General features: G+C 35.7%; 1 protein-coding gene across 2 annotated transcripts in view; it reads left to right on the forward strand.

Annotated features, from left to right (window-relative positions):
* Window positions 1-15503, forward strand: part of RNF138 (ring finger protein 138) — a 46712-nt gene that overhangs the window by 15441 nt on the left and 15768 nt on the right. For both annotated transcript variants that reach the window (XM_036756764.1, XM_036756772.1), the window contains 2 exons: window positions 8015-8180; window positions 9308-9423. In XM_036756764.1, coding sequence (XP_036612659.1) covers window positions 8015-8180; window positions 9308-9423 — 282 coding nt within the window. The remainder of the gene's footprint in view (window positions 1-8014; window positions 8181-9307; window positions 9424-15503) is intronic.

The raw sequence follows: 15503 nt of genomic DNA on the forward strand, positions 1-15503 counted from the left end.
TTTGTTAGTCAGCAGGCATTTATTATCCACCATCTGCCCTTCACTGAACTAAGTGCTGGGGTTGCAAAGAAAGGTAAAAAGATAGTCCTTGCTCTCAAGTCATGCAAACCACTTTATACAAACAAGATATTTGCTGGATGAATTGGAAATAGGAGTAGGGAAAGGTTTCTTACCCTAGAAGTGGTATTTTAGCTGAGGTTTGAAAGAAGCCAGACAAATTAGAAGAGGAAGAGAATTCCAGGCATGGGGACAAGTGAAAATGCACAAGTCTGGACATGGAGTGTCTAGTGTGTGGAACAGGTAGGAGGCTACTGTCACTGGTTATGGAGGGACTTTAAAAGACAACCAACCTCCCTTACCTTTGGCCGCACAATTTCTCTTCAAGGTCAATCAGTAAACATGTGTGAGTACTTAATAGTTCCAGGGGATAAGGATAAAAATAAAATGTCCATGGTAGGCAGCCTACATTTTACATGTGTAAATATATACCAAATAAATACAAGGTATTTTGGAGAAGAGATATTAGAATTTGGAAGTGAGATTAGAAGACCATCTCATATAAGCCTGACACATGGATCACCTCTGTAACAATTTTATTAGCTATGCAACCATTATGTGCCACTCTATGCAAAGAAAGTAGTTTGTAGGAAGTATTGGTGCAGAAGGTTAGTGAGGACTTTTCATAGGAGATAGTAATTGAGCGTGGGGACTGTCTGTGGAGTGGAGTGTGTACTGGGAAGGTCAAGAAGGCCAAATTTGACTATAGCATAGAGTGAGTGAGAAGGGGTGACAAGGTATAACCAGCCTGGAAAAACAGGTTGGAGCTAGGTTGTGAAGGGCTTGATGCCTAAGAGACAGGGTTGTGGTCAGTGCTTGTTTGTTCTGTTCCTCTGTAGGGATATAGATAGGTTATATATCAAATAACTTAGGGAAAAAGATAATCTTGGTCCCTGTTCTTTATAGGTTTTAAAGTGGTATGGCCTTTGGCAAAACAAGCAATAATTCTTAAGTCTACTTGGGAAGATAATTTGTAAAAACAGTGAAAGGGAACAGAGAAAGTAAGGAAAGTGAGTTCATTGTTTAGCTATGTGGAGATAGAGTTGGCAAATTGGTCTCAGTCTTTTACTAGTGATCACATTCTATGCTTGAAGCCATTCTTTCATGTTTGGAAGTTTCCATTGGATGTCTTCTTTAATTTTGTCTAATACTCAGTTCTCATCTTTTCTCTTCCAAACAAGTAACTTTGATACCCCGGTTACTGCCAGTGCTACCACCATTATCCTTACGCTATTTTTGCCAGGCATTCTTGCTTGAGGACCTATTAAACAACTATCAAGAAAGAATGTTAATTGAATGTTAACTTGAGGTTGATTTACTTTAAAAACTATTCTTAACTTTCATAAAGAAATATAGTGAAAAGAGCACTAGCCTGGGAGTTAGGAGGTGTGTATTAGTCCTAATTGTCTCTAGTAGTTAGCTTCTTGTCCATGGACAATTGTTTCTTTTCTCAACTACAAAATGAGGAAATTAGCTGTGGGCTGGGAGGAAACCTGCATTTAAATTGTTTAATGGGATAATGCACATGAAATATCTTAAGTATATGTAACTTTTATATACCTAGAGACAAACTTTTTCTTCTTAGGTAATTTCAGTGTTTTTAATGACCACTTTCAGTCACTATATGGACTTTTCTTTAAAATATTAAGTTTTTCCCTTTAAAAAAAATTGATGCCATTTGTTATTTTGTTGTACTTATTTCTCAGTAGATCTCTTCCCCCCTCCCCCACCTAGTCATCTGTTATAACATTTAAAACAATTTATTTTTAGTTTTCAGTATTTACTTAAGATTTTGAGTTCCACGTTTTCTTCCCATCTTTCCCCTCCCCTACCCCAAGATGGCGTGTGAATTGATATAAGCTCAACATGTACATTAATATTAAACCTATTGTCATATTAGTCATGTTGTATGTAAGAATTAGAACCAATGGGAAAAACCGTGAGAAGAAAACACAAAAAAAAGCAAATAATATGCTTAAATCTACATTCAGATTCCATAGTTCTTTTTTTGGATGTATGTGGCATTTTCCATAGCGATTCTTGAATTGGTATGTACGTTTTTATAGCCCGTTGGGCAGAATTCCAAATTGTTCTCCAGAATGTTTGAATCAGTTTACCACTCCACCAACAATGCATTAGTGTTCCAAATTTCCCACATCTTCTCCAGCATTTATCATTTTCGTATTTTGTCATGTTAGCCAATCTGCTAGGTCTGATGTGGTACTTCAGAGTTGTTTTGATTTGCATTTCTCTAATCAGTGGTGATTTAGAGCCTTTTTTCATGTGACTATAGATATCTTTAGTTTCTTCCTCTGAAAACTGCCTGTTCATATCCTTTGACCATTTATCAACTGGGGAATGACTTGTATTCCTATAAATTTGACTCAGTTATCTGTATGTTTCAGAAACGAGGCCCTTATCAGAGACATTGGTTATAAACATTCTTTCCCAGGTTTCAGCTTCCCTCCTAATCTTGATTACGTTGGCTTTGTTTGTACCAAAATTTTTCAATTTAATGTGATCAAAATTATCCATTCTGCATTTCATAATGTTTTCTCTCTCTTGTTTGGTCATAAATTCTTCTGTTATCCATAAATCTGACAGGTAAACTATTCCTTGCTCTCCCAGTTTGCTTATAGTATTAGCCTTTATATCTACAGTGTATACCCATTTCAATTTTATTTTGGTAAATGGTATAAGGTGTCGGTCTATGCCTGATTTTTGCCATACTACTTTCCAGTTTTCCCAGCAGTTTTTGTCAAATAGTGAGTTCATATCCCAGAAGCTGGGGTCTTTGGGTTTATCAAACAGTAGATTACTATAGTCATTGACTACTGTGTCTTGTGAACCTAATCTATTCCACTAATCCACCACTCTATTTCTTAGCCAGTACCAAATAGTTTTGATGATTGCTGATTTATAATACAGTTTAAGATCTGGTATGGTTAGGTCACTTTCCCTATCATTTCTTATCATTAATTCCCTTGGTATTCTGGACCTTTTTTTCTTTCAGATGAATTTTGTTACTATTTTTTCTAGCTCTATAAAATATTTTTTTGGTAGCATCCCTTATAACATTTTCAAGAGAAAAGGAAAAACTACATTAACTATGTCTGATAATATGTGCAGTAATAATAGTGATACTAAAATTGTGCGCATCTCTTTACTCTTCACAGTTCAGCTCAGAGAAGTATCCTTAAAACCGTTCTGGAGTGGTAGGTAGTAGAAGGACTATCTTTTTTTTTTTTTTTTTTTTTTTTTTTTTAAACATGAGGAACCAGGTTCAGAGAGGCTGTCACTTGCCCTTTGGTACTTGGCTAATAAGTGGCAGAGACATGAAAGATTTGTTATACCACATTGCTCTCTTAACTATTCATTATATCAGTTTAGTTTGAATATAGACTATTTTGGGGCAGCTAGGTGGCACAGTGAGTAGAGCACCGGCGCTGGAGTCAGGAGGACCTGAGTTCAAATGTGGCCTCAGACACTGGATGCACTTACCAGCTGTGTGACCTTGGGCAAGTCACTTAACCCCAATTGCCCTGCCTTCCCCCCTCCGAAAAAAAAGAATATAGACTATTTTGTGTGTGTCTTTATATAAAACTTGAGTGTGACTTCTGTGATCTCAGTGTCACTATTCTTCTTATGTTCCTTTCTACATAGAAATGAAAATTACCGACTATAGTGAGTCATCAATTAGTATTTAGTTAATAAAAAAAGATGAAGCTTTCATTCAATTGGAAGTTTTACTCCCTTTCATATGTATCTGTGAAATGTTTACATATATTTGTGTGTTTACTTCTCAGATCAAATTTTAGGAATTCATTTTATGTTTAGGTACCTCAGATTTGAATTGTTATGGTATTTTGACAGTTTGTAGGTAGTACAGGAAGTAGTGTTATGAAGGAATGATAATGAATCAGAGGTTCTCACTAGGGCCATATTGAGCTCAAATTAAAGAATATTTCTTAAACCAGGGTCTGGGAAAATAACTTTTACATTTTTTAACTAAATTTTTCTTGACTTTTGAATACCTAATTTAACTTCTGGGATTAATTGATGTTATTGTTTCAGTAATCATTTAATACTGCTTTATTTAACAACAAAAAATGAGCTTGATTATTCCACAGGCTAAGTTTCTTAGGATTTAATTTTCACCTCTAAGCAGATGACTCTCAAATTCATATTTCCAATTCTAGTCAAGTTCAGTGATGATCTGCCTTTTGTAATAGTTCATACCTTATAGGCATTTCAAGTTTAACACATACAAAACTGAGTTCATTATTTTTCCCTTTCCTTGACACCTTCCCTATTTTAGTCAAGGGACAGTATCCTTCTCTAGTCACCCAGATTCAAAAACTGGGGATTATCATTGACCCTTTCCTTCTTTAACCCACATCTGCAATCAGTTGCCACATCTTGTCTTCCTTTGCATGTTTCCTGATATTATCTCTGCCCTTCTCATAGCCACCAGCCTAATTCTCATCACTTCTCAGCCTGGACTGTTAAAATAGCCTCATTTAGCCCTGTCTGAACTTTTTCCACTTCATCCTCCATAGCTGCCAAAGTGATTTTCTTAAAGTGCATGTTACCATGTCACACCACTACTCAGTAAATTAGAGTGGCTTCTCATTGTTCTTTAGGATGAACTATAACTCCTCAGTTTAGTTAGCAGCAGAGGAGAGGTGCAGGGGGCTGGGGCGCAACGCCCCCAGCAGTGAGGACGGCTGTCCAGTTTGGTATTTAAAACCTTATACAAGCTGACTTCAGCCTACCTTTCTCATTTTATTATATTACTGTTTTCTTGGATATTGTGATCTAACCAAACTGTCTGTCTTGTGTTCTTCACACACAGTGCTCTGTGTTGTCTCTGTACCTTTGCAAAGGCTGTCTCCATGTCTGAAATGCGTTCCCATTTCACCTCAGCACCTTAGAATCCCTTGGCTTTCTGTAAAACTATGCTCAAGTGACATCTTCTGCATGAAACCTTTTCTCTCCTTGTCTCTCTCCAACCCCCAGCCAACCCCCCTCCCCCACAGTGTTTTTCTTTGTATTTACTGTTTATATACCTACTGGTGCACATACTGTCTTCTGTAAAGTATAAATTCCTTGAGGGTAGAGATTTTCATTTTTGCCTTTATATTTCCCAAACCTAAGTCAGGTGCTATGTATGTAGGTGCTTAACAAATGTTTGTTCATTAATTGGTATTTTGAAGATTATCTCAACACAGCACTGTGGGTTCTATGTGGCAAAAATGCATACATGGAAATAATTGAAGATAAGTCACCACTGCCCCTTACATTCCAAGTATGCCTAGACTTGAGTGCTTTTCCAAATATGAGATAAAAACGTAAGTATATTGGCAGTAAGCGATGTGGTAATTTTAAAATAGAAATTAGGTGGTAGAATAGGAAGAAAATTTTGATGGTTACTCTCAGCTTCTACCATCTTATCTCCAATCTTTTTTATTTAAGGGAAGAAAGATGATGAAATATATATATATATGAAGGTCTTCTTTAAAAACAAAGGAATTTTTTGGTGAGGGTAGTAGGAAGTCACTGAAGTTTTAGTGAGTGTACATGGTCAGAATTTCTCAAGGAAAATCACTTTGGCCGTTGTAGAAGATGAATTGGAGTGAGGAGTGGGGAAGTTATATTACATGAAAAATGTGTGGAGTTTGAAATGCGCGAGGTTTGGCAGTTGAAGGGCTAATTGAAGTGAGGAGACAGAGTAATTAATCATAAAGAAAGTTGTGAGTGTAAGAACCTGCGAGACCAGAAGGGTGGTGCTGCCTCCCATAGAATAAGGAAGTTCATTGGTGGGGAGGGGTGGAGGTGACTTGGGAAATTACTGAGTTCTGTTTTGGATATGTTGCCTTTGAGATATCTCCTGGATATTCATTTTGAAATGTCCACTAAGCTACTGGTAATGCAGGCAGGAGAGATCCCAAGGCTGGATGTGTAGATCTGTGAATTATCTTCATATATTTGCAAGGTATTTTATTTTAATATAGTTCAGTCTCCTTATTTTACCAGTGAGGAAAATGATGGATCCCCATAGAAAAGTGACTTTCCTAGGTCACCTATATATGTCCTGTTACTCTTGAAATGCTTTTTTAATTATAATGAACCCTTAATTGACCAGAGTGCTCAAAGAATGGATGTTCTGATTAATAAAGTAAACAAACTATTCCAACTTTGGTTAAAAGCATTTTGTAAAAACGTGATTTGCTGCAGTAATATGTACACTAAGCGCAATGGAATGTTTTTCTGATAAGAGGATCTTGCTGTATGCCCTAAGGATTTTTTTTTGTTAAAACAAAGTTCAGAGTATGAGATGAGAATAAATGTGTTATAACTCCTAAGGCACATGCAGAAGTTGATTTAAAAGTTGATTTAAAAAAACCCAACAACCCAGTCAATCTCTGGAATGAGTTCATTTTGTTGAACTTGCCTACTTGGTGTTTTCTTCTCAAATGGAGGGACAGATAGTGGTGTAACAGACAGCATGTTGGATTTGGGGACAGTAAAACTTAGGTTTTGAATCCTGCCCTGGACACAAATTAGATTCAGCAAATCACTGAGTATCTCTTTAAGTCTCAGTTCATTAATTTGTGAAATGATAATATTAATGCCTATAGTACCTAGCCTCCACAGTATTGACATTATCTTCAAATGAGGTAATGTGTAGATAAAGTGCTTTGCAACTCTTAAAGTGACATAAATTTCAGTTATTGTTAAATGGGATATATACATGTTGCAGTGACAAATCTGGTACTGGTTAAAGTTGAATGGATCTGTTGAACACTTTTACATAGACAAACTCATGCGGGTTTTTTTAAGTGAATTAGAATATAATAAACAGGCTAAAATCATGTGGCATAAAAAATACACTATTCATACTTTTAACATATAGGATGATGTTTTAACAATCCAGCTAGCAGCCTCTGTGGGGGCGTAAGATCCCCCCCACAGCCAGCACCCAGGAGGCTGCCAGGCACGCCAGAAAAGCACAGGTTCTTTTTATCTGCTTAAACCAGGAAAGCACGGTGAAGGGGTTGACCAGCTTTCTTTAATCCAGCATTCAGTTAGCATACAGACAACATTCATTTAGTTCAGGGGAAAACGCCAGCATTCAGTTAGCATTCAATTAGTTCAGGGGAGCAAAGAGACAAGCATCAACAGACAGGCCAAATACAGATTACAGTTAGCTAGTTCAGGGGAACAAACAGCCAGTACCCTGAAGTTCAGAATATTCATTTAGTTTGGGGGAAAACAAAACCACCACTCCGAACTTCAGAACTAAATACAAACAAATTACAAATATCAACAGACAGACCCAATACAGATTCATTCACTTGCTTTAGGGGAAAAAGCCAGCACCCCGAAGTTCAGAACATTCATTTAGTTTGTGTGGGGCGGGGAGGAAGCCAGCACCCCGAACTTCAGAACTAAATACAAACAAATTACAAATATCAATAGACAGACCCAATACAATTCATAGTTACTAACTTCTGGGCTCAGCCTGAGAGCAAGGGCTGGCCCAGAGTCACACTCCCCACTGCTCCCACGCCAACTGGAAAAGGAAAGAGAGCCCTTCAAGCTGTCCTCTCCCCTCTTTTAGAGTTTTTGACATCATCAAGTGCCGCCTGAATGACCAGGGCCCATTGGTTCTTGAGTTGGCCCCTCCCCCTAGCGTAGACCAGGTTAGCACCCAATAGGGTGTGGCTCTGGAGTCAACACCTCCCCTCAGCCAGCCCCATGACTCATCACACAGGAAGTTCTCTTCTTCCTGGCATGGTCTGTGGGCTTCCTGCCCCGGAAGAGGAGCAGCAAGCCCAGCAAGACCCAATTGAGGTAAACTGAGCCACCCAAAGAAAACAAAGGCCATTCCGATTACAGATGACAAACATTTTATCCATTTACTGCATGATTTATTACTTAACTTTTGGTTTAGTTTTTGTAGAAAATGTTTCCTGACTGCTATGAGAGAAAGTGGAATACACTGTCCCCTCTGTCGTGGAAATGTAACTAGAAGAGAGCGAGCATGTCCTGAACGGGCCTTAGACATTGAAAATGTCATGAGGAAATTTTCTGGTAGCTGCAGATGCTGTGCAAAACAGGTAGAGTAAAATAAGCTATATTTAATATTTGAAAGTCAAGTTTTCCACATTAAATGATAGAGAATTTCATTTGAACTCATTCATTTTCTGAGACATAATTTGTTTTTGTTAGTTATTTGATTGTTTTTATTATGATAATATTGTTATAACTTTATAATATCAAAGACTTGAAAGTTGGAAGGGCCCTCAGAGACTGTCTAGTATTACCACCATTACCACCCTCTTATTCTGTAGATGAGCAAACTGAAAACTAGAGAAGTTGTGACTTGAACAGGATCTTGACAAGTTGTACACGGAGTTAAGGAACCATAGTATTAGAAGAAATTCCAGTCACTCACTTTTAGAGCAGTTACAAAATATTTGACAACATTGACATCTAACTCTATTATTTATTGCTTACTTGTCCATCATAGAAAACCTTAAAGTTTCAGTCATGTGGAGAAGAGAATAGAATAATGGAGAATTATAATAATGTATCTATCGACCCAGTACAGACATTGCTTTATTTTAGTTGATGAAGTTCATGATTAAAGCCAGATTCTATTTCATGCATTTACTTAAGTCAAATATACCACTCTACCTTTGTGAGGGTTGTATAATTGATAGGGAAGTAGAGTGAAGCTAGGTACACTTGGAAGATACTGGTTCCACTTCTCATTGCTGAAATGAAAAACGTGTATACTCTTAACTTGACAACTTTGGTTTTTCAGTCTCTAACTTGATAATAGAAGACTAGGAAAAAACTTGATAGTGTTAAGTAGTAACATAAGTGATATGCAACTAACAGTTCTTAAAGCTATTAATGGTTAAGATAGTAGTGGCAGTAAAACACAGCATTTAAAAATTATTAGTAAAAAGTTCAGTAATTGTAATGCCAGGGTTTGGCATTATTTATATACTTGATAGGTAAGTGTGATATTTTATGCATGCTTATTATGTTCAACAGTTGGAAAGAAGAAATCATTTTTAACAGTTAAGAATTTCAGTAGGGGAAGAATTCTTTTATTTTAGTTGGAGTGTTTACATTATCTTCACCTTTGGCTTTTTCTGTTATTCCCAGAACTGTCTTTTAATCTTGTGGGAGATTTCTGTTTCAAATGCAAAATTGTTTTGCATTTCATTTACAGATCAAATTTTATCGCATGAGACATCATTACAAATCTTGTAAGAAGTATCAGGATGAGTATGGTGTGTCCTCCATCATTCCAAACTTTCAGATCTCTCAAGATTCAGTAGGGAATAGGTAAATAATTTTTGTTTATTTAAGAGTAGTTAATGTATTGTAATATGCTAACTACTTAGATGAAAGTAATAGTAAAGTGAAACTCAAATTTTTAAAGCAATGGAATGGAAATTATTTTTACAAAACTACTATAAATTGTCTAGGGAAATGACTTCAGAATTATATTTGGCATATGTAGATTAAATCTTGCACCTCCATTATAGCATGCATCTAGAGCACAATTGATTTTTTTAAAAAGTCTATAGACTTTTGAACTTTACCTAGTGCTTTTGCTCAGGAAGTAGTTAGATATTTCTGTTAACAGCATTACGATTGAATTGCTTTGTGACCCATAGTAAAATACAAAGCCTTTCCTATTTGTCAAGTTGGAATCAAATATCATCTTTGCTTTATAAGATTCCTTATCATTAAAGGAATTAAAACTAAAGAATTGTATATTGGTTAAACTTTACATATAACCCAGTTAACATTGGTGATAAAAATATTCTTCCAGTGTTAGAAAATTTCATGTAGAATTTGACTTGGTGAAAATTCTTAATTATTACACTATTAAGACCCCATATTTTATTTCTGTAATTTGGGATTAGTGTTTATGAATCTATAGGTCAGTCTTTTTACACGGTGCCAATTTTGAGTAGATATAAATTGGAAAAAGTCTAGAAAAAAATTGAGTTTTATGTTAGAGGATTAGAAGGGACATAATTCAAATAGTCTAATTTCCTCATTTGATTCATTAGGCAATTAAAGTTCAGAGAGGATGAATGACTTTTTAGCAAGAGTACTAGGGTCATAGAACTGGAAGAGAGCTTAAAGTTCATTCAGCCTAACCTCATTCATCTTACATATGAGGAAACGGTGGCTCAGAGAGGTTAAGTGACGTTCCTAAGCTTACTTAGATAGTAGAGGTGGCAGAGCTAAGGTTAGAACTTAGGTCCAGTGACTCTCTGAATGTATGGTTTTTTTCTGTTCCACTCTGCCTACAAGTTGTGCTGACTTCCGGTCTCAAACTCTTTGAGTTATATTTGATGTAACTAGTAGTGAGTTTCTTATTAATGCTTCAGTAGAGTAAGAAAGACCCAGATACAGAGGTCTAGGTTTCAGGTCTAGTGTGAAAAATTACTCTAGTCCAGAAGGGGAGGTCAGTGTCAGCAGGTATATGGTAGGATGGCTGGATGGAAGGTGAAACTTAAAACTGGTCTGGTATCTAACATAAGGTGTAGTAATCTAAGCGAGCTAGTCAGTCATCAGTGAACCATGTTGGGCCCTGGCGGTTGGGTAGGTGGGGGCTCCAAGTTGAGTGGATTAATTTCACTAGGGAAGGGGGTTCTTGGATTCTCAGGTAGAATCTGAGGTCTGATGTGGAGAAAGGGTGCTGGGTAACTCAGGTGGGAAGGAACAGTTTCAGAGGTGGCAGGTAAATACTGAGAATGGCCTGGGTAGATGACTGGTTGGGATCTGAAGTTCAGTACACATTTCTGAACATCCCATGATACCTCTACAAAAAATGATCATTTGTTGGGTATCATAAACAGATGTCAAAAGTCAAATAATATAGCCATTAGAGACTATATAGCACAAAGCATTAATATATAAAGGCAACATGACCAAAAGATAGTACGCATGAATGGAGAATAAGTAAAAACATTGAATAATGAGCGAGTTGCTGAATAAGTTATAGAAATGAAAAATAACTTAAATCGTGATAACGAGACAACACATCAAAACTTAGAGGATGTAGTTAATGGCTGTCTTCAGAGGAAGTTTATGTCTGAAAACTTAAAAAATAGAAAAATGAGTATGCTATTAAAAAAGACATTTTGGGTGTTTAGAACAAAAACCTTGAAAAACCTGTAGAATTGATTAAAAAAACCAGCTGTTTCTTTAAAAAGATTAGCAAAATAGATAAATCATTATCTGACCTGATCAAGTAAAAGATAGGAAAATAAAATTATAAAATCATCAAAATTTGTAACAGAAAAAGAATAAATAAAATAATTAAAACTTCAACAAAACTGGGAGCTCAAAGTAAGTTGAATATTTAGAAAATATATAAATGTGTTGCCAAGTTAACAGAGCAATAATTAGAAATTGCTAAGCACCCAGATTTGAGGGAAAAAAATCAGAGGACATAAGTGGATTAAGAAAAACCCCTTTGCCATTTGATTGTTTTTTTTTTGGGTGATTCTGTCAAACATTTAAAGAGTAATTTATACATAAGCCACAAAAATTATTCCTGGGAAATAGAGACAGCACACTGTACTAAATTTCTTTTATAAAACAGATATGGCCAAACCAAAGAGAGACAAAGTAGAGAAAGATAACTATACACCTGTATCACTAATCCATGTAGATGCAGAAATGTAATTGAAATCACAGGAGATCACAGCAACATATCCAGAAAAAAACTTACTGTGATCAAGTTGGATTAGTACCAACATTTTAAGGGTAGCTCAAGTTTTAGGGAAAATTAACATAATTAATCACATAAATGATCACACGATTATTTCACTGGGTGTGGAAAGAACCTCTGACAAAACATGTCACTCATTTATATTGAAAATTCTAAAAAGTGTAGGTGTGGAAGAGACCTTTTTATATGATGAAAAGCATACGTTCAAAATGAAGACTTAGCTTTGTTTGCAACAAAGAAACACTGGAAGCTTTCCCAGTACAAACAGGAGCAAAGTAAGGATCCTCCTCTCTCCAGTATTATTTTTTTCATAGTTTGAGAAATACTAGCTGTAGCTTTTCATATTATGGTGCTAACATTGTGGTATATAATCTAAATCTTGCTGACTTTCATTTTTGTCTTTTTTTACATTGTTGTTTTCATACCACCTCACAAGAAATATATCCCATAGTTCCTAAAATCTTTAATAGAGGGCATTCTTTAAGGCACAAGTTAAAATATTTTCATATTTCACAGTTCAGACACTCCTAGTCTTTGGGCACATAGTTCATTTTCATCTTTTTGAATTATAAATAATACTGCTATGAATATTTTTATGCTTATTGTCTTTGATTTTATTTAAACTCCTTGGGATAGAAACCCAGTAGTGAGATAGCAAGGTCAAAAGGCATAAACGATTTAGTAATTTTTCATGCCTAATTTTAGGTTTACTTTTTAAACCACTGACTCCCTGCTTTGATTTTAAAGTAAATGTTCTTTGATACTTTACCCCTTTTATATTAGTTATTTCAACACTCTTCCCTATTCTTACCCCCTTTTTCTTTGTGACAAAGAAAAATAAGCAAAACATTTAGTAGGTCCAATCTTACATAATAGCCAATATTTTGCTATTTTGGTTCTTCATTATTTTTTCAGTTCTTGAGAATTCAACTTATATTTGTAATCTTTTTAGTTTACATTGCTGTATTCTTTGTGTATGTGATTTTTTTTTTTGTTCTGCTCATTTGGTTCTGCATTAGTTCACATAAGTCTTCCCATGTTTCTCTGAATTGCTCTTAACATTTCTTGCTTCATAATAATATTCCAGTATATTTATGTATATATAATTTTTCAAACATTTCTTATATTATAGGACTTTATTTTTATTTAATTGCTGCCAAAAGGAATGGGCAGCTAGGTGGCACAATGGATAGAGTGCCAGGCCTGGAATCAGGAACACTTTTCTTCCTGTGTTAATATTTGGCCTCAGACACTTACTTAGCTGTGTGACCCTGGGCAAGTCACTTAACCCTGTTTGCCTGAGTTTCTTCATCTGATTGGAGAAGGAAATGGCTAATACTCCAGTATCTTGGCCAAAGGGGTCATGAAGTCAGACATGACTGAAAAAAATGACTGAAAAGCAACCACAAATCCATGGGATAAGTGACGCCATTAAATAAGTCAAGAGGCATGGATTATTTAGTCGCTGTTATGCATAATTCCAAAATTAAATTTGGAATAGTTGAGCCTCTTCAAAACTCTAATAGTGCTTTAGCGTAGTTGACTTCCAGTTTCCTCTCCAACGTCAGTGGTTTAGTTTTTTGTAATCTACAGGTTCGAATTTAATGACGTATGAAACCCCAAGGTTCTTTTAATTTCCATTTTCTTGTAATGATTTTGAGCATGCTTTTTCATTTATATAATTTGCAGTTCTTGGGAAAACCGTATACCTTTGACAACCCATCTTTTGTCAACTTTTTGTATTTTAAATTATTGAGTTACTTTTAGTTTTGAAATTAGACCATGGAAGAAAGTTGAAGGAGATTTGGAATTTTGTGTGTGCTGGGAACGGACTAGTTTGAAATTTGTAGAATTTGCAAAGAAAGAAGTTATTTAAGAAATTAATTTTAAGCAGGAATTCAGAATGATATTTTGATACTACCTCACCATTTATATTGTGCTATTGAAGTAGCCCCTGTGATGGTATTTGCTATAAATGCTTAAATATTCTCAGGTTAAGTAATTTGCCCATGCCGTGCAGTTAGGATTTGAGCCCAGGTCTTGTTGTTCCATAGCTATTCTGCCACGCTGTATCAGAAAACTTATAATTTACCTGAAGAAAACAGGGAAGAGACTTTTCAAGTAACCCCAAGGCCTTAGTAGAGTCAGATTATGTGCATTTAATATGTTCAGAATTTTTCTTAATAATAATTACAACTCACATTTATATAGTGCTTTTAGGTTTTCAAAGCACTTTACTCACAACAACCCTGTCAGGTAGGTAGACAACCCATATCTAAGTGGAAGGAGCACTGGCCTTAGAGTCAGCACACCTGAGTTGTAGCCTGGGCTCTGCCGATAACTTGATGTGTAACCTTGGGTAAGTCAGTTAACTTTTATTTTTTAAAATATTTTTATTGCCTCCCTTAAAAAGAAAACCCAACAACACTGCTGAACAGTACTGTCACCAACTAGACTAACACAACTGATTTTAGAAGGGGGGGAATTCATATTGAAAAAGAAATTTGTTTGCCTTGGACAGATTGACCTTGCCTATTTTGAACAATTTTGTCGGAAGTCTAAAAGACAAAAGCTAAAGAAGCTCTTTGAAAAACGTTAATTTTTATAACTATTGGCAATCTTCAGGCTTAGAATCTCACCTCTGTAGAATACTCAACTTTAGTTCAGACAGAAAAAGGAAAACTTGAATCATAGCTAGCCAAGAAAATCAACCTTTTCTGTATTCCCTTTTAATATTATTTCTCTTCATGCATTTGGGTTTAAAGGAAATCGGGGGAGGGAAAAGAAGAGCCTTTTTAACTCAATTCAAACTATGACATTTTATGAGGGAAAATATAATTAGATTTCAAAAAAGTATTGAGTACATATAGTCTGGGTGGGGATTACAAGGGAAGTATAAGATGTGGTCCCTACCCTCTTGGGTGAAATAGAGAAATATACATTATGGCATAGTGTGTTGTTTTTCTTTTATATCCCCAGCACTCAGCACAATGTCTTGCATTTAATAAACATTTGTTGATCACTTAAATATTATCAAGAGCCCAGCATGTAGCAGCCCCTTTGCATTATAAATAGTCAAAGAGGGGAAAGATTCAGTTCAGCCTTATCTGTCTGCTAGATGCAAAGATTCTATGATATCTAGTCCATGTCCTCCTCTAGTTTATATTCTAGTAGGAGGATATTATAGCATACTTGCAAATAACTATAACATAAAAGAGAACTTAGGTACTGTATAGTTTTAAAAATGCATTCCGCACAGCAGTCTTACACTGTAAGTGGTATAAGTCTTATTATCCACTTTTTATAGATGGAGGAAATTGAACTTGCATGGTCAAATGACTTGCTCATGGTTGAATGCGTTTCTTCTGACTTTCATTCAAGTGCCCATGAATAAAAAAAATAAGTCTAAACTTCCAGCCATTTGAAGTTTCTCCATTAACTGGCCATTTTCCTATTCTTATCCCCTGTAGCTAATTCCCTGCCATATTCTCTACTGTGTTCAAGTCAGTCTTGTCTCTGTTGTTCTACAAACATTCCGTATTTTATTTCCTTTTTCCCTTTCCATATATTTCCTCCCTTTCCCCCTTGTGTTGCCCCCATATAATCTTTGTTATTCTACCTATTCAGATTTTAACAATTCTTCAAGACCGCCAAGTTCTATTTCCTGATT

The sequence above is a fragment of the Trichosurus vulpecula genome, chromosome 1 (assembly GCF_011100635.1).
Source record: "Trichosurus vulpecula isolate mTriVul1 chromosome 1, mTriVul1.pri, whole genome shotgun sequence".
Lineage (NCBI taxonomy): Eukaryota > Metazoa > Chordata > Mammalia > Diprotodontia > Phalangeridae > Trichosurus > Trichosurus vulpecula.